Source organism: Stigmatopora nigra, chromosome 11 (assembly GCF_051989575.1).
Source record: "Stigmatopora nigra isolate UIUO_SnigA chromosome 11, RoL_Snig_1.1, whole genome shotgun sequence".
In the NCBI taxonomy this organism is placed as follows: Eukaryota; Metazoa; Chordata; class Actinopteri; order Syngnathiformes; family Syngnathidae; genus Stigmatopora; species Stigmatopora nigra.
This window is the reverse complement of record NC_135518.1, coordinates 9,768,610-9,794,710: the sequence shown is the minus strand read 5'-3', so window position 1 is coordinate 9,794,710 and position 26,101 is coordinate 9,768,610. Positions and strand designations below refer to the sequence as shown.

At 39.8% G+C, this 26,101-nt stretch overlaps 3 protein-coding genes across 8 annotated transcripts in view; 2 read left to right on the top strand and 1 right to left on the bottom strand.

Moving 5' to 3' along the window:
- Positions 1–13,361, top strand: rbms1b (RNA binding motif, single stranded interacting protein 1b). 3 transcript variants are annotated; one of them, XM_077727775.1, is made up of 14 exons: positions 2–173; positions 645–755; positions 4,686–4,858; positions 5,700–5,758; positions 6,161–6,279; positions 7,856–8,013; positions 8,212–8,291; positions 8,801–8,916; positions 9,477–9,526; positions 9,628–9,715; positions 10,215–10,265; positions 10,806–10,916; positions 11,194–11,274; positions 11,361–13,361. In XM_077727775.1, exons 2-14 carry the CDS (start codon positions 705–707, stop codon positions 11,430–11,432), a joined length of 1,209 nt encoding a protein of 402 aa, XP_077583901.1. In that variant the 5' UTR covers positions 2–173; positions 645–704; the 3' UTR covers positions 11,433–13,361. The 3 variants fall into 3 exon arrangements, with proteins under 3 accessions (XP_077583903.1, XP_077583901.1, XP_077583902.1); XM_077727777.1 differs by lacking the exon at positions 645–755 and having other exon boundaries at positions 1–173; XM_077727776.1 differs by lacking the exon at positions 2–173 and having other exon boundaries at positions 295–755; positions 6,161–6,252.
- A 465-nt stretch (positions 13,362–13,826) lies between these two features.
- Positions 13,827–19,909, top strand: cd302 (CD302 molecule). 2 transcript variants are annotated; one of them, XM_077727778.1, is made up of 6 exons: positions 13,827–13,962; positions 17,889–18,014; positions 18,174–18,284; positions 18,625–18,807; positions 19,141–19,161; positions 19,259–19,909. In XM_077727778.1, exons 1-6 carry the CDS (start codon positions 13,872–13,874, stop codon positions 19,459–19,461), a joined length of 735 nt encoding a protein of 244 aa, XP_077583904.1. In that variant the 5' UTR covers positions 13,827–13,871; the 3' UTR covers positions 19,462–19,909. The 2 variants fall into 2 exon arrangements, with proteins under 2 accessions (XP_077583904.1, XP_077583905.1); XM_077727779.1 differs by lacking the exon at positions 19,141–19,161.
- Positions 19,910–23,632: 3,723 nt separating this feature from the next.
- tanc1b (tetratricopeptide repeat, ankyrin repeat and coiled-coil containing 1b) overlaps positions 23,633–26,101 on the bottom strand; it is a 61,219-nt gene continuing 58,750 nt past the window's right edge. For all 3 annotated transcript variants that reach the window (XM_077727957.1, XM_077727958.1, XM_077727959.1), the window contains one exon: positions 23,633–26,014. In XM_077727957.1, the coding sequence (XP_077584083.1) occupies positions 24,979–26,014 (1,036 nt within the window). In that variant the 3' untranslated portion in view covers positions 23,633–24,978. The remainder of the gene's footprint in view (positions 26,015–26,101) is intronic.

Below are 26,101 nucleotides of genomic sequence, written 5' to 3'. Positions count from 1 at the left end.
GTTGTAATTTTGAGCTCTATGAGACCACATTAGAATACGTCGTTCCATGGGGATCTAAAATCGTCACCATTACCAAATGCTCATACTTTCTCCTTTGTGGAAAAGCACGTTTTAAGGAAATGGTGAGAGGAAAACACAGAGCCATGAGGACAAGTCACTTCGTGGAATGCTAAGTATGCATCATAAAACACTCTAAATAACAACATAGATGGGATCGACGCTGCTGTTAAATGGCGTTTGCATAGGCAAATTGGTCATTAAATATTGCTTTAAATGCAACGTTATTCAACTTTCCATCGCGGGGTTTGCATTATGAAGTGTTAGATCTCCTTTCTTTTTTGCAAAAAAATAGAGCAATGATTGAGAATTTTCGTCCGCATGTTGTTTGCGCCACCCCTTAAGAGATTGGGGAAATGGTTTAGTCCAAAATTTTCAGCCTCACTCCTGCTTCTCGTTGACTACGAGTCATGAAGCCCGTCAAACATACAAGGCAGGGCCGCGTTCGGAGTTGGGACGGGGGCGACAATTGCCGAAGAGTCGACGATATTGAGGCTGCTTGACCACAGATATGCTTACAATTCCATTTTTGTATGCGTCAGTCGACTGAGCGGGCGTTATATGCCATCCGATTTTCCTACTTTTAGGTGAGGGGCATAGTTATTCCAGCCCAAGCAAAAGCCAACTCTCCCATAATCAGATTGAGGATGATATTTTCTAATACTGGAAACCCACCAAGGACGCAGTTTCGCAAACAGGTAATCAATAGCTTTTATATCTATTCATGCTTTTAAACTGACTTCGTTCAGTGTCTATTTAGTAACAGTTTTGATGATCTGGAAAACAAGCACGACAAACTCACACCGAAACTCGATGTTTTTGTGTGCAACTGGAGTGTTGCGTTCACGGTCCAACGAAGGACATGGATTTCTATGGGAAAAGGTAAGGTTGAGTCAGAAGAATAATGAGGACATGTGCGTAGTTGGTTTGTGTTGTTTCGGCGCCTGTGTGTGATTCAGAGGTCTCTTGAGAATGGGATGAATGCCGGTTGCCTTCATCATGCATAGAAACGAGCTTTTTGACTCTTATGTTTTGGATCTACGAAGCAACCCCATAGGACCATGGAAAATGAAAGTTTTCCTCCATCAAGTTTCAGGCCTACAAAGTAAATGGATTGTTTTGTTCATATACTTAATAAATAAACCATACTACTGCATTTTACAGAAATGTCCTTGAAAGGTGAATAATTTAGCATTGATGGATTAAATTTGGCCCAGTTGCACATATTGACTTCTCTTGGAATCTGATTTAGTCAAACCAACTTAAATAATAAGCATATTTGCTCATGTTCATGCTGTTATCCTCTGACAGGAGCTCAATGGGCGAGGCTTAATACTGAAAGCCCTGCGTATTATACAGTATGACAGGCTCAGCTGGTCTGTTGTTGACTGATAAGATGTCGTCCGCTCCCTATTCTCCCCTCAGTCCTGTATCCGAATGAATTGATCGGCTAATGAAGCCAAAAATTCAACCTTCATTCATTCCCATAAGGAAAGGAAGTGCCCCCCTCAAGCTGAACTGTAATTCAACTCTACTTAGACTGACACTCTTATCTATTGCCTTAAGTAGTAGATTTTTTTGGAGGGGTTACCACATTTCGTGAATACACTTTTGCTTGTGGTCATTCTGATCCATATTCTCCTTGCCATTCTGCATACTGCAAGTAAAAAGAATGCAATCTTTACATATTCCTTACGGATAGATATGATCAAACTCCTTATGTATTCATTGCAAAATTAAACCAAAACGGTCATTGCTCTCTGTTTTATTTGGAAGTTGAGGCCAAGCTTGATAAATTGGGTGGAAATGAACTAGATCAATGATTCAATGAGTTTACTTTAGCATCCTGCTGTTGAAAATATTTATTTATATTTTTAGATAAAGTGCACCGACAGCTCTGTCCATCCTTGATTTTTAGGGTTATGAGAACCAACATCAGGAATTAAACCTGTAGATGTAGTGTTGTGGTGCACATTGCACGTTATATTATTTATTTTATTATTATTGTAATTTATGGACTTTACTAAAGACTTTCAGTTTAGGTGTCAAGTTATTTTTACATATAGTGGTTGGAGAAACTTTAAGTGTAATCTGTGTGAAATAAACATCCCAGTAAAGCTTCGAGGATAACATTTTGTAATTCAGTTTTATTTTTATTGCAGGATTTAATGATTCCAGCCCTATTCAACCAAAACTTGTTGAGAGAAAGAAAATACTGTACCTAGGGATTCATTCTGGGTGCACCCCCCCCCCCCCAACCCACCCCCCCAAAAAAGCCCAATACATGAATATGGGGAAAAAAATAGGTCATGCAAAATTGCGCTTTGGGGTTACACTCCGTTCAGTGACCATGGGTTTTGGCAACGCTTGTTTCAAAAGAAGGCCTTGCCCCAGTATTAGTCCAGGTCTGTTATGTATTTCCTCCCAATTAAATAGAATATTGCTGTGTGAGAGATTATTTAATTTGCCCCCTCCCTTTTTTAAAATCAATAACATGCATCTATGCAGGTAATATGTTGTGATATAATAGGCAAATGCTCTTTCATTGTTTGGCAGAAGGACCAATAAACCTGTTTATCCTCCTGCTGCCATTCTAAAGCAGAATGATAGTGTCATGTTAAAATTAAATAGACCCACTTTTCAGATTGAGAACATGAATTTGTTAATATTATTTTCTCTGCTCAATTATAATTGGGAAAAAAATAAGGTAAAGGTTAATTTTACTGCTGTTTTTTCAGATTGATCATTTGGGTTATCAAGGCTTCAATGAAAGCCACCTTGCATTTGCGGGCAAATGTGGAATTTAAATTTTGTTGCTGTTGTTGCTCTATTATGGTTGATTTCTGAAAATAAGATTTGCAGAATTGTAAAAAATTAATGACAGTCATGGTCTTTATAAAAGGGAAGTAATTATGCAACTTCCATTAAAAGCTGGTCATACTGATGGCTTTATGTTTTCGATTTGGGGATTGCTAGAACTAGAGTATCACCTATTCGTCTGACAACAGTAGTATTGCTCACAGATGCAGTGAGGAGAGTAATAACCTATGTTTTGTTTTTTACCCTCTCATTAAAAAGCAACCATGCAACATTGATTCATTCAGTCAATTCATAATAAACTTATAGGCCAGCAGTGGCCGGATAGGAGGTAACTGGAGAACAATGAGGACCCTGACCAATAACAAGATAAGGCAAAAATCCAAGCTTGATTTCCCGGTTAAGAGTAGACCAAGAAAAAGGAATATTCTCCATTAGAGTCCAGATTTGGATTGCTCAGTCATGTCAGTGCTTCATGCCTCAGATTCCATTAGTAGCTTCTTAGTTTTAGATTCCTAAAGGAAAAGGTAGATGTGGGGGATAATCACTCACTGAAAAATCCCTAAAGGGAAAAGCTGTCTTCAGACCAGGACAAGTTTTTTCTGGAACCAATGTTTTCCTTGTACCGGTGGCAACAAGTATAACATTGGCATTTGGCCTTTTTTTTCACATGAAAGAGATTGGTGTCAATGAGAACAGATTGCTAATTGATTCATAATCATAAATGCCTGAATTTTTAATATGCATATTCCAACTGCAGCATACCAGACAAATGAAATAGAAAGTCCTTGGCTTAGGCCAGCACAATGTACAACTGATCCTTGCATGTACAAGATCACTACCTATTTGCATTTTCTAATTGTTTTTAATATATTTTCATATCCTTTTTGTAATTTTTTTAAGTTTAGCTCCATTTTCTCCCGAGTCCTTTGGCATTCATTAAGCGTTCCCAATGGTGTAGAATCCTGCAGAGTCAGTGCTGCGCTAGATGAAATAAATGTGTATGGGTTTCAAGAGCTTACAAATTCATTGGCAATTTATACAACGTAATTGATATCAAACATGTCACGTGTGGAAGTAGACCCATAATAGCCATTTAATTGTGTGTGCATGTGTATTAACAGCTATTCCCCAAGTAGAGTATGCAATCTTTGGTCCATGCCATTCAGGGGATTTCAGTTATGATTTAAAAGGGAAAAGTGACAAATGACTTCACCTGATTGCTGTCCCTATATGTTAGAATTGCCCAAACTTTACAGATTCAGACACTTCTGTATAATTTGACAAAATCGGTTGGTGCGCGACAGACTTTGCTTATATTGCCCCTTAACAAGCAGTTTTTCTGTCACAGCAAAATGGCTCAAATGAGCCTCAATTATGATGATTGCAAAACAGGCGATAGGCATTGCTTCATGGACAAGGATGATTAGTTGGTTGCAAATCAATCATCTCTGTTTCATAATTAGAACAGTTCTTTTGTAGAAGTTAATGTTCTGATTCCATCTGGAGCATTAGGGCTTATGTTTGGAACAAAATAGTAATAAAACAGAATATGTGCTTGGGGGATAAATAAAAAAAGTGTATAGATAACAGTGCACAATGTTAGGGGATCGTACAGTGTTTTAAGTTACAATTAAAATGATTATAATATTAAATTAGTGCTCTGGAGAAAATAGCTATGGCCTTTTTAAACTTCCCATTAGCATTTATTATTTTTCTACAGTAGAATGTTCCAAATGCTCATACAGGTGTGGACTGTAGTTGATTTAAGATGCATTGTGACCTTAATTCGGTCTTGTTTTCCTCTCCAGTCACCAGTTACCCTACTGTCTCACCCCATGGCTCCACCCAGCCCAAGTAACAACAGCAGCACCAACAGCAGCAGCAGTACTGCAGGCTGGGAACAACTCAGCAAAACCAACCTCTACATCAGAGGGCTGTCCCCATCAACAACAGATCATGACCTGGTCAAACTCTGTCAGCCGTGAGTAGTGCACTTCATTATTTCGTAATGATTTGCCATTGATTGTCTTGCTCCAAATTATGGTAGCAGTCAAATTACATTTAACTGACTTAGTGCTATGAACTGCTTTTATGACAAGAAAAGTATGTGTGATTGAAACGACAGGGAATCAATTTGGACCGAATAGATGAAAACAGATCGTAAAATCAGGCATGACCGTTTTGGAATCTGAGTTTGAAAAGTTGAATTATGGAGCATCTGGAAATATATGGACAGAACTTTGCTCAATTTACATTCTTGGCTGATATTGATATAGTTTAGTTTGTTGTGTAGCAAAATTTAATTGTGGAACATGATAAATTTTTAAGCAATCCTTCCATTAATTTATTTCTAAAGACAACCTTTCTGGTACAGACATCTAAGAACTCGTTTTTATCACTTGAATTACATAGAAAAAAATACATTAACACAATGAATTAGGTATTAGGTATCATCAAATTTGAAACTTAGATCTGCGGTGCAAATCCAGCCATAGTGAAAGAGCACGTCTCCATACTCATAGTAGAAACTGTGACGCCTGCATAGCAGCAACTTCCTATGTCTCATACCATTGTGGTGATGTCACTGTTGTGGAACCCTCCCCTTGCCCATGTTGTACAACTGGCTTCCTCTCTGCTAAACCAAAGTTCACCTACACGTTTTGTGGTATGAAATGGTTTGGGCATCCTTGATGATTTCAATTATTACTTAACCTCTATCATTTTTTTAAAATAAAGCTGCCACTGATTTAGAATATAGATTACAATTATTAGGGTTTTCTAAACTTCTTAACACTGTACTGAACTTTTTGCTTTTCATTCAGGTACGGCAAAATAGTATCAACAAAGGCCATCTTGGACAAGACTACAAACAAATGCAAAGGTATGAATTTTTGTGCTTAAAATTCAATCCCATATACACCTTTATTTAGTTTGAACAGGCTAAAAATAGCTTGAGTAGAAGCCAGGCACTATGGCTTCACCCTGTTTGTACACCACAGAACAAAGAGCTGACATCAGCCGCCAACATCACTGTGGTATCTGCATCCTCAGCGCTTTTTGCTGCTCTTCATCCAGACGTATATTTTCAAAGCATATATTCATAGTGAACCAGCATTCTACAAACATACATGTACAACAAAATAACCTCAATGCAAGGATTAGAACAGTCAGAATGAAAAAAAAAACACACAAACCTTCCACCGGACAATGAATGGGCAGTCTACATGATATGGTTATTGGTGACTTTACTATATTGTTCTTTCTGTTCTGCTTGTCTCCTCAGGATATGGCTTTGTAGATTTTGATAGTCCCACTGCAGCGCAGAAAGCTGTTTCTGCCCTAAAGACTAGTGGTGTTCAAGCACAGATGGCAAAGGTGAAGACTCAATATGCTCACATCAATGTGCGTCTGCACCCTTAACAATTTTTGTACACGTCACATAAAAACTTAGCCCCATTCACAACATTTTTTTTTTAGGCATCCAAGCAAATTTGCTTGCCATTTGTGCTCTGTTCTAAATCAACCGTTGTGTAGAAGACCACCCATGTACAAACTTTTAAGATTTGCTCACAAAATAGTCGGTGGACATATGTGCAAACCTTTCACAGTAAAACTGTCATGGTCAAAATGGCTGCGCTGACATTCAGAACTATTTATAGCGCCAAACCATTATTAATTAATCACGCTGAGCCCAGTATGTATTTCATCATATTAATTTAATCCATCACTGGCTTTTGAAAGCATGTGTTGCACTCTCACTATTCTGTTATGGCTATAACTAAAAATTTGCTAGTGTTTCTCCACATTGGTGCTAATAAACTGATAAAAACATGTACTAAGAGATTGCTGATGAACGTATTCATTATGCAAATCAGAAATTAAGTAATGTTGGCCCTCTTAACCAGACAACTTGTTATGGCACCGCTCTTAGCAATGCCACTGTCTTAGAAAAGGACTCCCCGGCTGTACTTGACGTCGGACATTAGCTTTGTGTTTCCATAGAAACTAGAATCTGTTGGGGTAATTACTTCTCGTACAGGAGTGAGCCAGAACCCTTGGCCTCATTCTCTTGTTCGGGGCTCTGCGGTACCTCCTGTCATGCTTCTGTGCACCCATTTAGCCTTTTAATATAATAAGAGTAGCCTCAGGGGGTGTCCTCAAGTTTAATCTTCACATTGTGGAAGGTCAGTGCCCAAATAGAGCTCGAGACATTCTCTTTAGTTGCATCCTTGCCATTGCCAAGACCTGCTTGGACTAAACTTGTAAGTTCATTTTGATTTGCCCGTTTTCATTGTCAAGTGAAAATACAAGAATCCGGTCAGGGGTTAAAGGAACCCACAGCACAATAATCTTTTGTATAGCAGAAACTAGCAATGGAAGTTCCTCTGTGACCCATCAGGTGAGGCTTGATACTCCACATTGAAGCAGGGTGAATCTGGAACAGCTCCCATGTTAATAACCTAATTAAATATGCTAATTAAAATTATTGTATGGTCATGTCTACTTGAGACAACCAAGATGCTCAAGCATGCTTACCGCCCTGTCACCTCCAATCTTACCAAACCAGTTACACATTCTCAATGTGTTTATTCTGCATTCTATTTTCTTTGCTTTGCTTTTTCTGTTTAATTGTGAACTGTTGATTTATTTTATTTTTTTTTGGTCACCTTGGTGACTATCTGACACTTACAGCAATGCTGTAAAGCTGATTAATATTAATGCCCAAATCCCATTCCCTGGGGTCTTGTAGCCATCTCACACATTTTTTTGCTGATACCATAAGAAGAGAAATGAGCTGATTTGAGCATGAAACATCTGTGACTGCATCTAGTGGAATGCAGCAGTCCTCACTGTGGCCATTTTCTACCAAAACCTGATCATATGTCCCATAGATATGGGGCGAGACATTTTTTTGAGCTGTGTGTTGATTCTTTTTGTGCAATTGTGCCACTACACATCTCCCCCATTTGTCTTACAGCAACAAGAACAAGACCCGACCAACTTGTATATATCGAACTTGCCTTTGTCAATGGATGAGCAGGAGCTGGAGAGCATGCTGAAGCATTTTGGCCAGGTCATTTCCACACGCATCTTGAGGGACTCAAGTGGAGCAAGTAGGGGAGTAGGCTTTGCCAGGTAGAACACTGTTTCTTTCACATAGTCAGTTTCTTTCGAACATTATTGTAAATTGCTAGAATCACTTGGCATAATCTCCCTAGTAAATAGTTTCACAGTGACTAACTTAATTATTGAGGAAATGGCAACTTGTGCTCGTTGATCTTGTTTCAATGCTGATTCCTAATAATTCTGTGTTCTGTTTCCCATAAATGAAAGGATGGAGTCAACAGAAAAATGTGAAGCAGTCATTTCTCACTTTAATGGCAAGTTCATCAAGACACCCACTGGCATTCCAGGTATGTAAATTTTATGATTAGCATTAGGACTATTAGGGAATATTATAGAGCACATAGAGCTTATGATCTGAGTAACACAATGCACTTTGATGCCTTCGTTCTATCACAGTTTCTGGTTAAAGTGAAGTCACATGGCTTATTGTAATTTAAGAATGTTCTGATGTTAGGTGTGAAAGCTCAGAGAGGCAGGAAGTGGTCAGCCAACTGGTTTCCTTTTTTCCCAATCAGGGTCTGTTGCTAGAGATCATATACAGTGAGCCTAAGAGGCTCCCCTCCTTGTTTAATCTTTTTAATTAGATTATCAGACAGAAATAGTCCCTTCCAGGCGAGCCTCCTTTCAGAAGGCCGATGTGGTTTGCAGCCCCACAGTCGCCAAATTAGAAGCTTGTGTTGTCTGGCTGGTTAGTCAATGACAGTTCAGGAAAAAAAATAATCACATTACACGCAGTGTTGTAACCCTTACTGTTTGATCAAATCAACTAGTTTTAAATCTCTTGTCTTCCATCCAGCGCCTGCTGAGCCGTTGCTTTGCAAATTCGCGGACGGTGGGCAGAAAAAGAGACAAGGCCAAAACAAATTTGTTCAGAATGGTCGAGGTTGGCTAAGGGATGGGAACGCCAGACTGGTAAGTGGAGCAGGAAAATGGTTTCTCTTTTCTTAAAATATCCTATTGTGACTGCCATGGAAATACATCAAATAAAGAAATAAGGGGTAAAACATTTGTTTATAGCTAAACTGAGGTTTCTTGTAAAAATTGAGCATATACAACCAAATTCTTCAACTTTACAATTGAAACTAAATGCAGTTTTACTTTTTTTTTAATCCTGAGCGGATCTTCCCTATAAACTTTAAAACTGCTGTTTAAGCTGACACGCAGGAGTCCAGCATTGTTTTTCTTTTTTTGTAACAACATCGTACCAACTGAAGATAGTGGGATTGTCCCAACTTGCTCTGAATACAAACCATCACACCAAAGTAGCTGTGCCAAGAATGTCATGTGAACCTCAACTGAAGGTGTAAAATTTTAAAATTAGATCCACTCTCCTGTGGTATTGCTGAACTGGCACACATTCTGGTTATGCCCTTGCAACATAGCAAACCATGCATTACTACACAAAAGGCAAAAGTCAAGAGCATGCATTTTCCACCATTTTTACTAAATCTGTGCATACCTTTACCAACCAGGCTGGAATGACCCTCACATATGATCCCAGTGCAGCTGCAATGCAAAATGGGTATGTTGAGTTTATGCTGCAATTGTGCTACCATGCTTTTTCTATGTACTGTAGATTCAATCAATTTTACTGAACACATGGTTTTGATTCTGACCATCCAGATTCTTCCCACCAGCATACAGCATTTCAAATAGGATGATTGCTCATGCGCCCATGTCCACGTACATGTCTCCAGTTTCAGCATACCAGGTTTGGTTTTATTAAATCTCTTTCCTCTTCATCCACCATGACACTTACACGGAACAGAACACTATACATAAATTAGATACCCAATATCCAAATTTATTGCTAGCCATTACATACTTTGATTTAGAAGAAATAAATAACACTGACTTTTTATTTGTTCACTATTAGCTATGAGTTAGCTCCACATTTAGTGGTCACGACTCAATTTTAGCAGTTCAAGGCGAATTAAATACTAGTTGATGGACTTTGGAAGCACCAAGGTATTTGGCAATGTCAACTGTTAAGTAATCTTTTCTATTGTACCGAAAGTTATGTGATTATATGATGGTATCTCTGCTGAAGTGGTGGTCATGCATCATCTCCAGCTATTTTAAAAGATGATCCAGTGGCGTCGTCTCTTTTACACCCCATGAAACAACATTCCTGCCTGTCTACAGCCTGTCATAAAATAAGAAGAGGATTGCTCAATTTCTTTTTGTTGTTTTTCTGTGTAAATTCACAGGTGCATAACCCATCATGGATGCATCATCAACCCTACATCATGCAGCACCCGGTAAGCACGAATCACTCAAAAATCTTTACTTGTGTGTCCATCTTTAGCAAAATAATTCTCCCCTAATATAGAAAATGAACAGCATAGAAAGGGATCATTTTTAAATCTAATTTGACATTTTCAAACAGGTGCTTTTATAATTCAAATACAGCAAAGCTGGGTATGAAAGCAGAGCAGAGTCTCTGTTTTTTCTTTGTTCTAAAAATGGACCTCATGGAGGCAACTTGACCAGGCCATGAGCCTGCTTTCTGCTCTAGTCGTCACAAGCAACATTTATAAGTATCAAAAATCTGTTCTCAGTATGGAATCGATTGACATTCTCTTTAGTGATGGATGCTAAAAATGTGCATTTTTAAAATTGCGTTGGACGGGAGAAACTCAATCGTAAATAATAATTCATGAGCTCTTGCCTTGACCCTAAACAGCATAAGTGATTTAGAAAATGGTTAGACACAAGAAAGTATTTCAAATGTCTCCCTTGAAGTAATCTTGATTGATCAAACAAGTATCTACATGCACACTTTTCACTTTTTGTTCCAGGGTGCAGTCATATCACCCTCTATGGATCCCTCATTGTCACTGCAACCTCCATCCCTGATGACTCCCCTCACACAGCAAATGACTCATATGTCTTTAGGAAATGCAGGAGCGGTAAGAGAATAGCGCTTTATCTAATGATGTGTTAAATCAAAAATGATCTTAACAGTGTGTAGTAGAAGTACTAAATCATGCGTTACAAATAGATTTCAAAATCAAAGTAGAAGTTTCCTCCTTGGAATATACGTGCATTTGCTATCATTATTTGTTGGGCCGGCATAGAAAGCATACATTTGAATTTTGGATTTGAATTACAGCACTAGTGACCTAAATCTTGAGTTGTATTTTCTACCACCTTATTTATGACAATGGCCTTTTCTCTATTATTCAGTTCATGGCCACCAACCCTCCCATGCCAGGTGCTTACATCCCTCAGTACACACACATGCAAACAGCAGCCGTTCCTGGAGAAGTAAGCGCAACATTGTCTAAAAGTTAAACATTGTCACTTCACCTGCAAAATTGTGCAAACTCGCCTGTCTGTGGTTTACCTTTCAGGAAAATGGAATTGCTTCTCAGGTGGACACTTCCAACAACCCTTCCCCATATGCCTACCAACAAACCAAGTAGTGCCGACTTAAATGTTTGCCAACCACTACAGCAATCCCGGCAACAACAACAACAAAAAAAAGCAATGAAAGCTAAGGTTCCTTCACTGTTTTGCACTGGTTTTGCAATTGTCGTGAGGCTATTTTAGGAATCGTTTCAGAAGAGCACAAAAGCATACTCTTCGCTTTATCAAATGATTTTAACTACTACGAACATGTTTTGAAAAGTTATTTTTTATTTTCATACAATAAATTGTTTATTTTTTACCAAAGATGGCCAGGAAATACAAGGAAAAAAATATGCATGGTGACAATGTCTTTTTCAGCCTAATATTTTGACAGTTTTGTGCTTGCTGTGCGAGTGTTGCCATGGCCAAGTCTTGGTGTTTTCCTTTTCTGTCGTGCTTTACGATCTGCTTACAGTTTGCCTTAACAGTTTTACTACAGTGATTGTTCGATCGCCACAAAGAACTACTAGCGAGGGCAGTTGAGTTATATAGGAGCAATGTTGTTCGATTTAACTTACGCCGCCCAAAGGAGAAATAGATGTGTGTACAGTATGTGCGGATTCCTGTTATTTTTTTTTGTATTATTTATTTTGAGAAAAAAAATGGTCCTGGATGTTTGCCTGAAAGATCATCTTTGGGATCTAGCCTTTTTTTTTCTTTGCCAACCTCCTAATGGAAACTAGCTGACATTTTTAGTGAGGTGGGCATCTTTTTGTGGTCAATTTTGGGTTGCTATGGATGATAGTGTGTCTTACAGTTTTATTTAAAGCCACGAAAAACATGTGGATTCAGAATTGTGCACACACAAAGCTGCGGGAACTAACGGATGTGCGTTGTGTTGTACATTTTTTTTCTTTTTAAATTTTTTTTTTTTTTTTTTTTTTACAAAATACTAATACTTGCCACTTTGTTTTCATCACCAAAGATTGGGAGTTTGTACAATGAGGAAACAGAATCTGTGTCGTATACCAGAGCTTGGGTGACAATTAACTGTGCCTTTCTCAACATTTACACTCAGTTTGGACCCAGACAATAGTTGTAAAATGTACTAGTAAAAAAAAAACAGACCAGAATCAAAGAGCAGCAGACTAGTTTTTCTTCTTATAGAATAGGAAAAATGTCATTGAGGATCTAGTGTTAAAGAAGATGGGTTTTCTTTATTATGACAGCACTCAAAGAGATGCTTTCAATAAAATCATGGTTATTTTGTAAAATAACATTCTTAAGCAAGGTGCACTTCTGCTATTCCAACAAGTGGTCAGTAAGACCAGATATCTACCTCAGTCCTTCCGTGATCCTCAGTTCTAAGCCAGATGAGCGAGTCCAGCCCACTTCCAAATGCCATGCTCAGGAGCTGGTCACATGTTGCAGTTTTCTTTCATTTTTAGGTTTTTCTTCTATACTTTTTTTTCTAACATTGTATTAGTTCTCAAGGGGGCGTTCAACTGCATGCTATTGGTAAGAACAAACCTAGGCCTCATTAGATTCCAATGATGATAAGATTTGTTCAGTGGAACAACGAAGAAAGCAATAGTTGGGTGCATAAAAAATATTCAAAAAACGTTTTAATATCCCCAGTGCATGTATATGACAAGGAATCTGTTAATGCCATCTAAACCAAGTAAGAACTGCAGATGGGTTTTAAGGAAAAATGGGTCAGAAATGTAACTGTCGTGTTAAACATTGGGCTGTTTTGAAAGAATTGTTTTATTTATGAAGTTTTTTTTGTACAAAGCTTGAAGAGGTTTGTAAAACTATTGTTCCAAGGTTTTTAATTTGTACCACATACTTGCAGGCGGTTGGGTTTGTACAGGCTTCCTCTGCCTTTGTAGTGTTTGTTAAGGCCAAACTTGTTTCCTCTCGTAGTTTGCTGCCTCAATTTAATTCTTTTTAATTTTTTTGATTTTTGTTTTAAATAAAGAACATGAGATTTTTTTTTTAAAGTGTCAGATTTGACTAAAACTGCCATCCATTTGACTAAAAAAAATAAGGTCACAGCATCACCAAAAACAGTGGTCATCAGAAATGTAATTTTGGAAGGATTTGAGTACAAAGATTTTAAGATTTATTCTAAATTAAAAGTAGTTTGATCTGATGGCAATGTGTGGCCTGCATATTCAAATAGCGATGTGCACAATATATTCAATAAATAAATAATATTTACTATACTTTTACAAACCATCATTGGTCATGAGACGTTCAGGAATAATCGGATTTCAGAAGTACCGCGAATCTGTCGCATACTTTGTACAATGTTCTAATCATTTTACCAAGCAAAATCAGTGTACACGAGTGAAAAGAAAGCTTCACCTCCAGCAAGAATATCTAACAAGTGTTGCATATTGTTTTGTTTGTGAATATATTTAAAGATCGGCTAACATGCGCGGAGGGGCGTACTCGCCGCTTTCCGTACAAGTAGTTCCGTCTGTTGACTTTTGGGGCTTATTTGTGTCATGGAGTCGCTGGAGAGAAGTATTCGTCGTTCTCTATCCCTTACGCGGTTTTGTTTTCTTCTGCTGCAGTTGCAGGCGGCTTGGACGGGAGGTAGGGATCGTGTACAATCACTTTCCAATGTTTAGAAAGTTTGTATGTTTGTAAAACAAGCGATCCTGGTTTTCCTATGGACTTTTTCCAAGTTGTCCTTGTTCTGTCTGTGAGTGTTTTCTTGGCGTATTGGAGTTGTCACGTGCATAAAAAAAAAATCATCGCTAATGTCGACAATGTTATTTACTAATGAAGTGAAACTTATGTGGTTGTATCAACTTGCACGATTCATTAATGCATGACGATCAGTTAAAGTTAAAACATTTGCGACTGATGGCCATGCTTATAAGTTCTTCAGTTCTGTTTAAACGCCATACACTTCACTTAATTTATGCACTGAAATGTGCTTTTAAACAAGGACAATGATCAACACACTTAAGTAGTACAGGGTGTTCCAAAATGTTTGACGCAATTTCGTAGGCAATTTTCATTTCAATGTCCTCAGATTTTCACAACCTCAAGTTTTTGTATGTAACGTTTGCCATTTCTATCTTTTCAGGTTCAGAAATGCCGTTCACTTCAAAAGAAAGGCGTTTTGCATGTTAGAGCATGCTCGGTCGGACTTAGTCACTCAAAACAGTGCAGTGTCCCTTCTTCACAAATTTTGCAAAGAAGGCACTAACAACAAAACAAGGACTTGGCACCAAAAAATGTCAAGAAAAAAGTTGGAATGTGGGTTTCCACAATTGCTCTTATAACATTTCCAAGAACTACGCAGGAAGTCTTCACAAACCTGCTCCACTGTCACTGCTTGGCCTATGTAATGGGGTCAAACACATGTTTCCAAATGAATACGTATCTCTGCATGCTTCCACACAAAAATTCCATTTCACCCTACAGCTGCTTTTTTGGGGTGTTATGTCCATTCCATTTGGGTGGGTGACAGCCCAAACTTTTTTTGTCGACACAGCCACAAAGCTCCACTCACCCTTACATAGATTGGCTTATGTAGATTTGTTGGCCAAACTCAATGTCAAATCTGCACTACACATGTCAATGCTTGGTTTCGCTCAAATTATAGGTGGTACGCAAAACATCCAATATCATGTCCTGGTTGTTCTTCTGGTGTACTACCCTGGACAAACTCTGGAGGTTAAGCAAGGTTGTGCATGGTTGCTACTTGGATGGGAGACTGACTGCCTTGGAATACTGGGTGCTGGAAGCGCTTCTGTTTGCTCACTTAACCTCGTGAGAAGCAGTTTGATCCACAATATACACAAAGCTCTCACTCACACTTAGATTGGCTTAAGTAGATTGGTCGGCCAAACTCAATGTCAAATGTGCATTACACATGTCAATGCTTGGTTTTGCTCAAATTATAAGTGCTACGCAAAACATCCAATATCATGTCCTGGTTGGCCATCTGGCATACTACCCTGAACAAAATTCTGGAGGTTAAGCAAGGTTGTGCATGGTTACTACTTGGATGGGGAACTGCCTTGGAATACTGGTTGCTGGAAACTTCTGTTTGATCACATAACCTCGTGAGAAGCAGTTTGATCCACATTATACACACAACCCTCACTCACCCTTACTTAGATTGGCTTATGTTGATTGGTTGGCCAAACTCAATGTCAAATGTACACTACACATGTCAATGCTTGGTTTTGCTCAAATTATAAGTGCTACGCAAAACATCCAATATCATGTCCTGGTTGGCCATCTGGCATACTACCCTGAACAAATTTCTGGAGGTTAAGCAAGGTTGTGCATGGTTACTACTTGGATGGGAGGCTGCCTTGGAATACTGGGTGCTGGAAACTCTTATGTTTGCTCACTTAACTTTGTGAGAAGCAGTCTGAACCACAATATACACAACACCCTCACTCACATTTACTTATATGTGTCAAACTTCATGAAACATGTCAAAATTTGCCCTTGATAAAACTATAGATGCTACTCAAAACATCTAATGCCATGTCCTGGTTGGACTTCTGTTGTACTACCCTGAAAAAACTCTGTAAGATAAGCAGGGTTGTACATGGTTACTACTTGGATGGGAGACTGTCTTGGAATATTGGGTGCTTTTCACTCTTATGTTTGCTCACTTAACCTTGTGAGAAGCAGTTTAATCCACAATATTCACCAAGCCCTCACTCACCTCTACTTATAAGTATTTGTGTGTCAAACTTCATGAAATATGTCAAAGTTTGCTCTTGCTAAAACTATATATGCTACTCAAAACATCTAATATGTCCTGTTTGGTAAAGTTATGTAAAGTTTTAGTTTTTTGTAGGTAAGACTATAGTGGCTCTGGTGGCCAAGTGGTTAGAGCGTCGGCTTCTGAAACATCAGGTCCTGGGTTCAAATCCCAGCTCGGTATACAATTTTATTTTATTTTTTTTTCCCCAAAACCCATGACAAATTTTTTTTTTTTTACTAGAATTATTGGGGGCTCCGCCGGCAGAGTGGTTAGAGCATCAGCCTCTGACATCCAGGGTCGTGGGTTCGCTTCCCGGTCGCTACCTGGAATCAAAAATCTTGGTTCCCTCCCGCCGAAGGCGGGAGGGGACCAAGTGTCTTGCCTCGGCCTTCGGCAGGGGAGGGGGGCAAAGGTGTTGCGGGTGGGACAAGACCGTCGGTCCACCCCCGCCGAAGGCGGGGGTGGACCAAGGGTGTTGTGGGTGGGCCAAGACCGTCGGTCCACCCCCGCCGAAGGCGGGGGTGGACCAAGGGTGTTGTGGGTGGGCCAAGACAAGTGTCTCTAGGGTCCCCTCCCGCCGAAGGCGGGAGGGGACCAAGTGTCTTAATGTCCCCTCCCGCCGAAGGCGGGAGGGGACCCAATAACCTTTTGCTAAAAAGTGGTATAAGTGTTTTGGTATAAGTATAAGTGTTGGCCTCATCCGCCTTTGGCGGGAGGGAGTGTCTTGGTGTCACCTCCCACCTCCCACCTCTGGTGGGTGGGGACCAAGTGTCTTCTGGTGGGAGGGGACCATGTGTCTTTGCCCCTCCCACCAGAGGCAGGGACACCAAGATTTATTTTCCAAGTCCTGACCGGGATTTGAACCCAGGACCCTGGGTTTCAAACACCCAGAGCCCAATGCTCTAACCACTCAGCCAGCAGAGGACATAACAATTTAACTAAAAAAAAAAAAAAAATGACATGGGTTTTGGGCTCAAAACACATGACATTTTTTTTTTTTTTACCTGACATTTGTGGTCTCTGCTGGCTGAGTGGTTAGATCATCAGTCTCTGAGATCCAGGGTTCTGAGTTCAAACCCCAGTCACTACCTGGAAACAAAAATCTTGGTGTCCCACCTGCCTCTGGCGGCAATGGACCGATTGTCTTGACATAACTTTACCAACCAGGATATGATATTTGATGTTTTGAGTTGCATTTATAGTTTTAGCAAGAGTAAAATTTGATATTGTTCATGAAGATTGCCACACAAATACATATAAGTAAGGGTGAGTGAGGGTTTTGTGGCTGTGTCTATAGGCAAATATTTGGGCTGTCACCCACCCAAGTGACATGAACACATCACCCCAAAAAAGCTGTAGGGTCAGAGGGCATTTTTGTGGGGAAGCATGCTGAGAATATAGCCATTACAGGACAGTCCCCAAGGACACAAATGCATCAAATGGTGTCCAACTAGCAGTCTAGCCATACTTCTAGGTGTTTCTATTGACAATCTTATCTTCCAGCAGCGCTGTTACAATAGTTATACTCTTCACAGAAATACTTACTTAATGTGCAGATTTTCACTTATATTTAATAACATTTATTGTGGAAATGGAGTTTATCTTTTATTAAAGCAAATGTACCCCTGGAACGGTTGTGGGTTTAGATTGAATGGTGACCTTTGCACCCTTGAAAGTGTAATTTTACATGGGGGTACAAATTTCCCCAAAAATGTGTACTTTTTCTTTATTCCTAATTGCTTGCTGGTGTTTTAAATGTTCCATCACACAATGTCCTCCTCAGATTGTCCTGCCGATGGACGCACCTGGGTTCCCTACAAGGACAGATGTTACCACTTTGTCCACGGAGAAGAAGACAAACTCAAAGTGTATAATTTTGAGAATGCAAAAAGTCTGTGTCCTAACTCTGGTATGTCAAATACATAAATAGTTGGAATATGACCTACAAATCTGAATAGAAAATACCACATTCACAAAGATATTTGGGCATTTTTTTGTCATGAGTGATAGAGATTGCAGGTTAAGGAATTGTTGTGTTTTACTCTTGTCTTTTTTATCCCTTTGAAAGAGCTCCTGTCCATCCAGAGTGCTGAGGAGAATGACTTTGTGCTTAAATATAGTCCCGAGGTGTGGAAAGGAGAAGTTAATGTGTGGCTGGGAATGTATTACGATACTAACAGTAAGTGTCGTATGACTACAGAGATTTTGGAAACATGCAGGCTAAGTGCCAAAATCAACTTAGGTTAATTGGTGAATGAGGATTAAATCAAATATTATCTGTTTGTTATTATTTTAGATTGTATTTTCTTCATGATTTTGCTGGCAACTTAACATAAATCTTACAAATCTTAGCTCACTGTCCATCTTGTAACAGTTTCAGGATATCCTCTTATATTTTTTTTGCATAAGGAAAACACAAAGAGTATTTTTTTTAATTTAGGAAGTGAAAGTGCCGTGTCAGTGATTTCTCTCTGCTGTAATCCAGTACTGTTTGTGCTGACGCAATCTTTTTTTGTTAGGCGAGGGCATGATGTGGCTTGACGAGAAGCCAGTGAAGTTCACTAACTGGGAACCGGGTTCTTCCCCACTGGATTTCGTGCCCATGGAAACCTGTGTGGCCGTCCACACCGACACGGGGAAGTGGGAACGTGTCAGCTGTGTGGACGATCTGGAAAACGGAGTTGTCTGTGAGACGGCTCAGAGTACGTGTCTTTTTTCTTTTTCACCAGATGGTAGTCCAACAAAAGCCTTTTTCACCCTGTTGTTAACATAAAACATTTGACGTTAACAAATTTGCTGCCATTTCTTGTACTAGTGCTTTTCTTCATTAGTGTCGGGAATGATAAACTAAAATCCCAATCAGAATTATTGACACACCACGTTTGGATTCCACATTGAACCATTCGAAAACAACAACAAAAAATGTACCTTTGCCTTTGGACTTGAACTCATTGAGCGGTCTTGTCTTTCATAATCAATAGGATATTTTCTTAGTTTTTCTCTCAGTAACTTACAGCTTTTTTGTTTAATTTCAGAGCCAGAGGAAGCCAAAACAAGTAGGGTCCTTTTTCTTTTTCCCTTTAGCACATTCACTTTCATATAGCATTTGTATTAAGCGTTGACTTGCCTGCATTGTCAATTGTCTTCCATCAGAACCCAGCGTACTGCTTTCGGCGTTGGTTATTCTCAGCGTGATCGCCATCATGGCCGTCTCCGGTGTCATTTGGTTCTTGCACCAGAAGCAACATCCTGGCTCTTCCGTCATCACCGCGTTCGAGTACCACCCGCCGTTCAGAGCACCTGACGGCGACCATTCCCTCCTGGTGGAGGCGGATGAGTTGGATAGTGGCGCGTAAGAGAAAGTTCTCAACAACAATGCCAAATGTTTCGACTCGGAATCTAAGATGTCATCATTACCAACTCAGTAGTAGCTACACTAACAACATTTTATATACATTTCATCTCAGTGGCATTTGCTTTTTTGTCGGGCATTTATTCACCTTGATGCTTCACACAATTACTTTATTTTTGCACATTTATCAGCTTTTCTTCCAGTATTGTTTGTGGTATTGATTAAATGGTTCAAAAAGTGAATTTAGTGAAATAAGATGGTGGGTATCCATAGCTAAATGTGGAATTGTCCACCTTTCAGCACACAATCAAAGCCATAGGGGATTGTGAGTGTTTTTTTATTAAAGTTATTTGGAATTATGATTGTGCTTCCATATAATGCTTTTGTGCAATATATTTGAACGTGTATCTTGCACAACCTGAACCCTGCACTTCCATAATAAAGTAACTGTTACAAGAACTGATGCGTGCATTTATGTGTGTGTCATGCATAGAAAGGTTAAACTGGAGAAACAAAAGATTGATTGCCATTGAGGCCAAGCTTGATTTTTTTTGTAACTATTTTACCTTTCTGAAAAATATTACAAATCATGTGCTCCCTTTTAATTTAGATACATTTCACTCATAACTGATTTGTTCAGAATTAACCACATTTAAATCATAAATGTTTATGACTTAATGAAATTGATTTGAATGTAATTTTTTTTATAACAGGCGATTGTTAATAGGCAAACTTATGCACCGTTCCGTACTGTAAAACAAGAAGCCCTCAACAAACTGCCATCTCTTTTGTGTCCACAGGAGGGCGACATTTCACTGCTAAAAATGTCCGTCAATCCTGCTAAGTACACAATCCTGCATTCTAATACATTATACTTTTCCTCTTCCACTGCACAATATACATATATATCATATAACCATAATTGATTTGTTCAGAATTAACCATGTTTAAATATTAAATATTTATATAATTAGTCATTTTTTTCATAACAGGCGATTGTTAATAGATAATTATTATGTACCGTTCCAATATTTTCTAATGTAAAACCAGTAGCCCTCAACAAACTGCCACCTCTTCTGTGTCCACAGGAGGGCGACATTTCACTGTGCTAAAAATGTCCGTCAATGCTGCTGAGTACACTATCCTGCCGAGTTTAATCAACATTTTTATAATACATTATACTTTTTCCTCTTTCACTGCACAATATACATTTTAACATGTTTTCCCCCCTTAACAGTTCCATGGACAAAAGTTGCCATTTGTCACATGCTGCATAGCAAACATTCAAAACATGACTTGATGCTTGCAGTTTTTGATAAAATAACAAAGACATTAAACCTAAGGAATACAATAACTTGTTATAAATAGCCACTGGATACCATTTAGGGAATTAAAGTGTCAATTTCATTTCCCAAGTGGGCGATTAAAGCAGGAGAAAAAATATGTCACCAACTACTGTGCAAAATTTTGCATCAAATAATTAAAATGCTTCATATCATGATATATAGTGACCCCCAGTTTTGATTTTTAACCCATATCATCCAATGCCTGGAACTGGACATCTATCCTTGTCAATAGCAGCCAATGAGTTCAACAAAAAGCCATCAAAAATTGGAAAAAGGAATTAAATGCACAATCAGAATTCACTCATATGTGTAATGACTTATATTACACTCTGTGTAATGTTTTATGGTGCACTAAGAAAAGCTTTTATTTTACAGGACATTTTCCAAGATCACTCATTGGAAAAAGCCGAAAAATCCTAGAGCGGCTTTACTGTACATTTGCCGTCTGTCAGTCTTCAAATTTTTCCACTTGTTCAAGTCAATGTGGTTCTTTGCCATAAAATAAATGGATTCTCCTTCTTTTCTGTCTACAAAAGCTAAGGAGAAGGAGCCAGTCTGCCAAGGTCAATATGTTCCTCTATCTCTCTGGTTACCCAAATATGTGCATGTTAATAATATTCTACAAAAAAATGTTTTTGATCACTTTTTTTTTCAGGGTTGGGTCAGTTGTTACCGTTGAGGTTGTCATAAAAAAAAGTGATTGTCTGGCGATGAGTCAAGTTTATACTGGCAAAAATGGAAGAATTAAATAGCACAGGTGGGCTTAAAGTGTCGTTCCACTGGAGAGAATGACGTTAGCTTCCCTGACACGTCTGTCTGTTCTAGTGATTAAAAACAAAAAAGACATTTGAGGTTTGTCTCTGGCACGAGACATCCATGACTCAGTCTTCGAGACTACAAGACTCCACACGCAGAGACTGCTGGTGAAATTGTACCAAATGACTCTAGGGCCCTCCATTTTAAATTATTATTATATTTTTTCTACTTTTTACTGTGCATTTGATCTGTTGTGGTCATTGGCAGACAATGAGTCATTTGTGTTTATTTATTTTCACTTAGTCATTTTTAAACTAAGTCCTATTTTAATTTTTTTTATAGATGAAAAATGATAAAAGGTAATTTTTTTGCTGAAATGAAAAAAAAAACTGCAATTACTCTCTTTGTTAATTTAAAATGTTTGTGATTTCCTTACCACTATCTCCCTTAGTGCGGTGAGTTAATTTACAGTCATTTTCCTCCAGTGAGCTGCTCTTCCGATTGGTCGCAGGAAGATGTGCAGGATTGGCTTCGTGAGGATGGACCGGACGCCGTGCTGACCGTTGATGGGAATTGCTCAGTGGCTTAGTGTGTTTGCATCATGGGATTTTTTGATCCTGAAATGAGCAGAGGGAAACAGAAAGCATGAACATAAGCCTCTTTTATCAATGCTCCGATTATCCGACAACACACACACATGGTCATATGTCTATTACTCACACACATACACACAATCTCCTTTGCAGTCTATGCATGCAACAATCCATCCACCCCCACAAGCACGCAACCTTTTCAAGCCAGGCCACAACATGATTGGCAGCTACGAGGTCATTCAAGTATCAGTCGTTGCCACTCCTCACCATGACAACACCTTACTTTAATAAATAAATAGTCGGTCTCTAACAGATTATAAAAATAAGAGGCACTTAACCAGGTCTATAGGCATTTGTTAAGCGGACTTCACATCATTTATTTTCTTGGCAATATTTATAAAAATATATATATTTTTAAAATCAATCAATCAAAGGCGGTGTCTAGTAATCAAGGGCCCTGCGGCCACTACAAATCTATCTGGATTATTAATAATACTTGATCATTTTTAAGTGGAGAGCTGCCAGACACGTGTCTCTTTGAATAATGTCAAAATTCAAAAGGGCTCATTTGTGCCAAGGTGACAAATGAAAGTTTTCTTAACGGCCACAGACGTGACTTGCACTCGATCTGCCCGGTGAAGAGGAACAGCACGCCGTCTCCTTCCAATATGAACCCACCGGCGTGTCGGATTAGACTCCTCGTAAATCAATAGGATGCACTGACATAAACATAGAAATAATCACTGAATTTTAAAGTAGAAACAAAGAACAAGACCTGATCTGACTTCTTATCACAAGATGTCAGAGAAAAAAAAAATGAAATCATTCATTTTCTAGAGCAGCTGTCGAAGTCTAACCCCTCTGATTTGAGTACAATTACACAATTAGTACAAAGTGAACACTTGGCCCACCTTTAAGTTCGATGGCACTTCTTTTAGAGTCCAGGGAGTTCCATTGAGGAGAAACCAGGTCCTAAAAGGTCGCCTCCAACTTCCCTGTTCACAAGTCCCATCAGTAGTCATCGCCACAGGAATGGCTGCAGAGAAAAACAAGAAGTCAAATCAAAAAAAGTTTGGACACCTTTGGTCTAAATAAAACTTCTCTACTCACCTTCAATAATACATTGGACTGTTCTCTAGTCTAGAAATTTCCTACGAACGCTAGTCCATCAAGAACTGGATTAGAGTCACAGTCGATGAAATGGGAGGATCGGAAACAGTCGTGATGGGATAAGAGGGCACACCTAAAAATCTTGACATTCACAAAGCACACTTAAAGTATATTGACACCAGTGGTTCTTAGTATGGTACCCAATAGTACTTTGGTAGTAGACTTCATGGAGGGAGGGCACTAAATCTCTTATTTTTGCCCATTTTTGTGCTCTAAGTGTTTATTAACCAGCATGACCTGAACAATGAAACAAAAACACTGCTACTAACTGCGACAATATGAGCCAACTGAGACATTTTCAAATCATCTATGTGTTGGTCATCCCTCGCGGGGTGTTTATTTCTCTCCCACGGTTGCCACGGTAGCACAATCCCATAACAGTATGCAACCACAATACTGACGAAAAACATGGAAGGGAACGGTTGCCTTAAACATCCATGTGAAATCGCAACGATATCAAGGTGTAAACTGGCAACGTAGCATGCACTTCAATCCTTTAAAATGTCTCGGTAGCTGTGCAAAAATAACGATATAAAATATATTGTTCTTACATTGAAGCCATTGGTAAATAAATTAATCTAGACAGCAACAACAAGCAAATAGAGAAGAGGACTTTAAACTCTGTTAATGCGGATTCATGTACAAACATATTTAACAAACACTCGAGTGTGTGGTGACCTCTTTTTCTTTCTTCGGGAACATTTAACAATTTGAACAACACTGTGCGTACAAATGAAAAACAGCATAAGCTTCTCGTGGAAAGTTAGGGTTATCGCTTCTTTGGGCTGGAATTTGAGGATGAAGCTGGAATGCATTACGACCTTTGAGGCAGAACTTCTGTTTTGATTTAGGTTAATAAAACTTCGGGGAGAGAGCGTGAAACTAGTGGTGGAAATTCAAAGGTAGGGAGGTGAAATCCCAATGACCTTTTTACTTTACTCAATGTTGAGTAACAGCAAATAATTAAATCAACCAGAAAACAAGCAATTAATCTCGCAAATTGGCGCAACTAATCTGGAGTATTCAAAATTAATGGATAGCACTATTGGCGGCCATCGAAAATGAACGGTTTCATTTTTACAGTGACTTTTGCTAATCATCACTTTCAATATTGAAAACTAGATGAACAGTAACTATCATTTTTTTGGAGTTGAGGATGCTGGGTCACTTCCAGTAAATTTTCCAAATAGATTGGATGTCCATATTTGAATTAATATGTTAATTCATTGGTTGGTGTTGAACGTGCTAGACATCCAAGTTGTTTTCATTCAAAACGAGTTGGACATCTACAGCCAGTCCTCCCAGTATAAATTTGATGTGCATTGTTCTTCATCCACTTGTTTTACTTGATATATATTTGTAATGCAATCAAACTCAAGTTGTACGAGTTCCTGCATTAATTTTAAATGATCTATCTGCAGCAGGTTTATAAATCTCTCTCTTCATTCCCCCCCAAAGGCGATGAGGGATATTGTCAGTTGTAAATTTCATCCCAAAGTGCAAGCACCCCAACTTTGTAGCGAGCCCTGTATGGATACAAAGAAGAGAAAGCTTGTCAAAACACAAGAATGTCCATTGGTTTCTCTCCCTCTTTCCATCAGTGCAAAGCATCCATCTTGTAACAGCAAATGGGCGGGGACATTTGGCACGACGGGACTACACGTTAGATTCGATAAAGGATCGCTTTGGCTTGATGGACGTGATGTGCAGGGCTTGGCTCGGGTTGGCCAGGGACTTGGCGTCCTTGTAACAGACGAACTTGTCAGAGTACTGGCTGGGATGCGCGCCCCCATTGTGCAACGGCCGCCGTTGTTCGCGGTAAGCGCCGCTGGCCGTTTTGCCAAAGTCGTCCTCGTCCTCGTCATCTACGGAACGGTTGATCCTAGAGCGGGCGGCGGGGGGCGGGTTCTGCTGCAAGAAGCGTGCCGTCTTGTCGGTGACGCCCATGAAGGGACGGGGTTTGGACTTGACGTCCGGTCCCGCCTTGCCGCCGTCCGAGAGGCTGCCGCTGGACGCCAGGCTGCTGGTGGAACTGGACACGCGCATGTTCCCACCGGAATCGGCGTCTAAATGCACGGATTTTGCCGTGTAGGACGCCGCCTCGCCGCCGTGTGTCAAGGCCGTCAGAGTTACGCGGGTGCCGTAGAGCGGCTCGTCGGCAGGCGGTGGAGGCGGCAGGGGGCTGATGTCGATCCCAGGGCCAGGTTTCAGTAAGCCGGACATGTGGCGGCTGGGTAAGGGACTGGAGGGGGCGTAGTGGGATTTGTTGGTCTTGACAATTTGGGCTTGTTTGGTGGGCTGCAGAAGCAGAGCTTGTGGGGGGTCACGAGGGTAGCGCTGAGGTGGAAGCCTACCCTGGTGATGAGTGCCATTGTTTCCAAGCGACCGGCATGCCATCTGAGCGTCTAGCTCGTCCTCTTCCTCATCATCTTCTTCTTCCCTCACGCCGCGTCTATGGCTGCGCTCCGACAACTCCTCGCGGGCGTCATCCCGCTCTTGGTCTGAGTCGTGGCCCCCTACCGCCTGCGGAAGGGCGGCGACTGCTCCTTCCATCCCGCCTTTGTTGTTAGTCTGCGCTCGTTGCATCTGCTTGCACTCGTCTTCCACGCGGGCCAAAAGGCGACGGATTTCGCGGTTGTTGGGGCACAACTTGGCGGCGTCGTGCAGGTCGCCCAGGGCGGCGGCAAATTGTCTGTCGACGCAAAAGGAAGCGCATCGTTACTTGACTTGGATGACTTGGAAGAAATGGCTGACATACCCATCAGCACTTCATTGGCCT

What these genes read in the sequence shown, in the direction of transcription:
- cd302 (XM_077727778.1), top strand. Translation starts at nt 13,872, where the DNA reads ATGGAGTCGCTGGAGAGAAGTATTCGTCGTTCTCTATCCCTTACGCGG. An exon ending in GCAGGCGGCTTGGACGGGAG is followed by an intron (nt 13,963 to 17,888) that starts GTAGGGATCGTG and finishes TGTCCTCCTCAG; the next exon opens with ATTGTCCTGCCGATGGACGC. An exon ending in TGTCTGTGAGACGGCTCAGA is followed by an intron (nt 18,808 to 19,140) that starts GTACGTGTCTTT and finishes GTTTAATTTCAG; the next exon opens with AGCCAGAGGAAGCCAAAACA.
- rbms1b (XM_077727775.1), top strand. Translation starts at nt 705, where the DNA reads ATGATATTTTCTAATACTGGAAACCCACCAAGGACGCAGTTTCGCAAA. An exon ending in AGGGGAGTAGGCTTTGCCAG is followed by an intron (nt 8,014 to 8,211) that starts GTAGAACACTGT and finishes CATAAATGAAAG; the next exon opens with GATGGAGTCAACAGAAAAAT. An exon ending in CTTTAGGAAATGCAGGAGCG is followed by an intron (nt 10,917 to 11,193) that starts GTAAGAGAATAG and finishes TCTATTATTCAG; the next exon opens with TTCATGGCCACCAACCCTCC.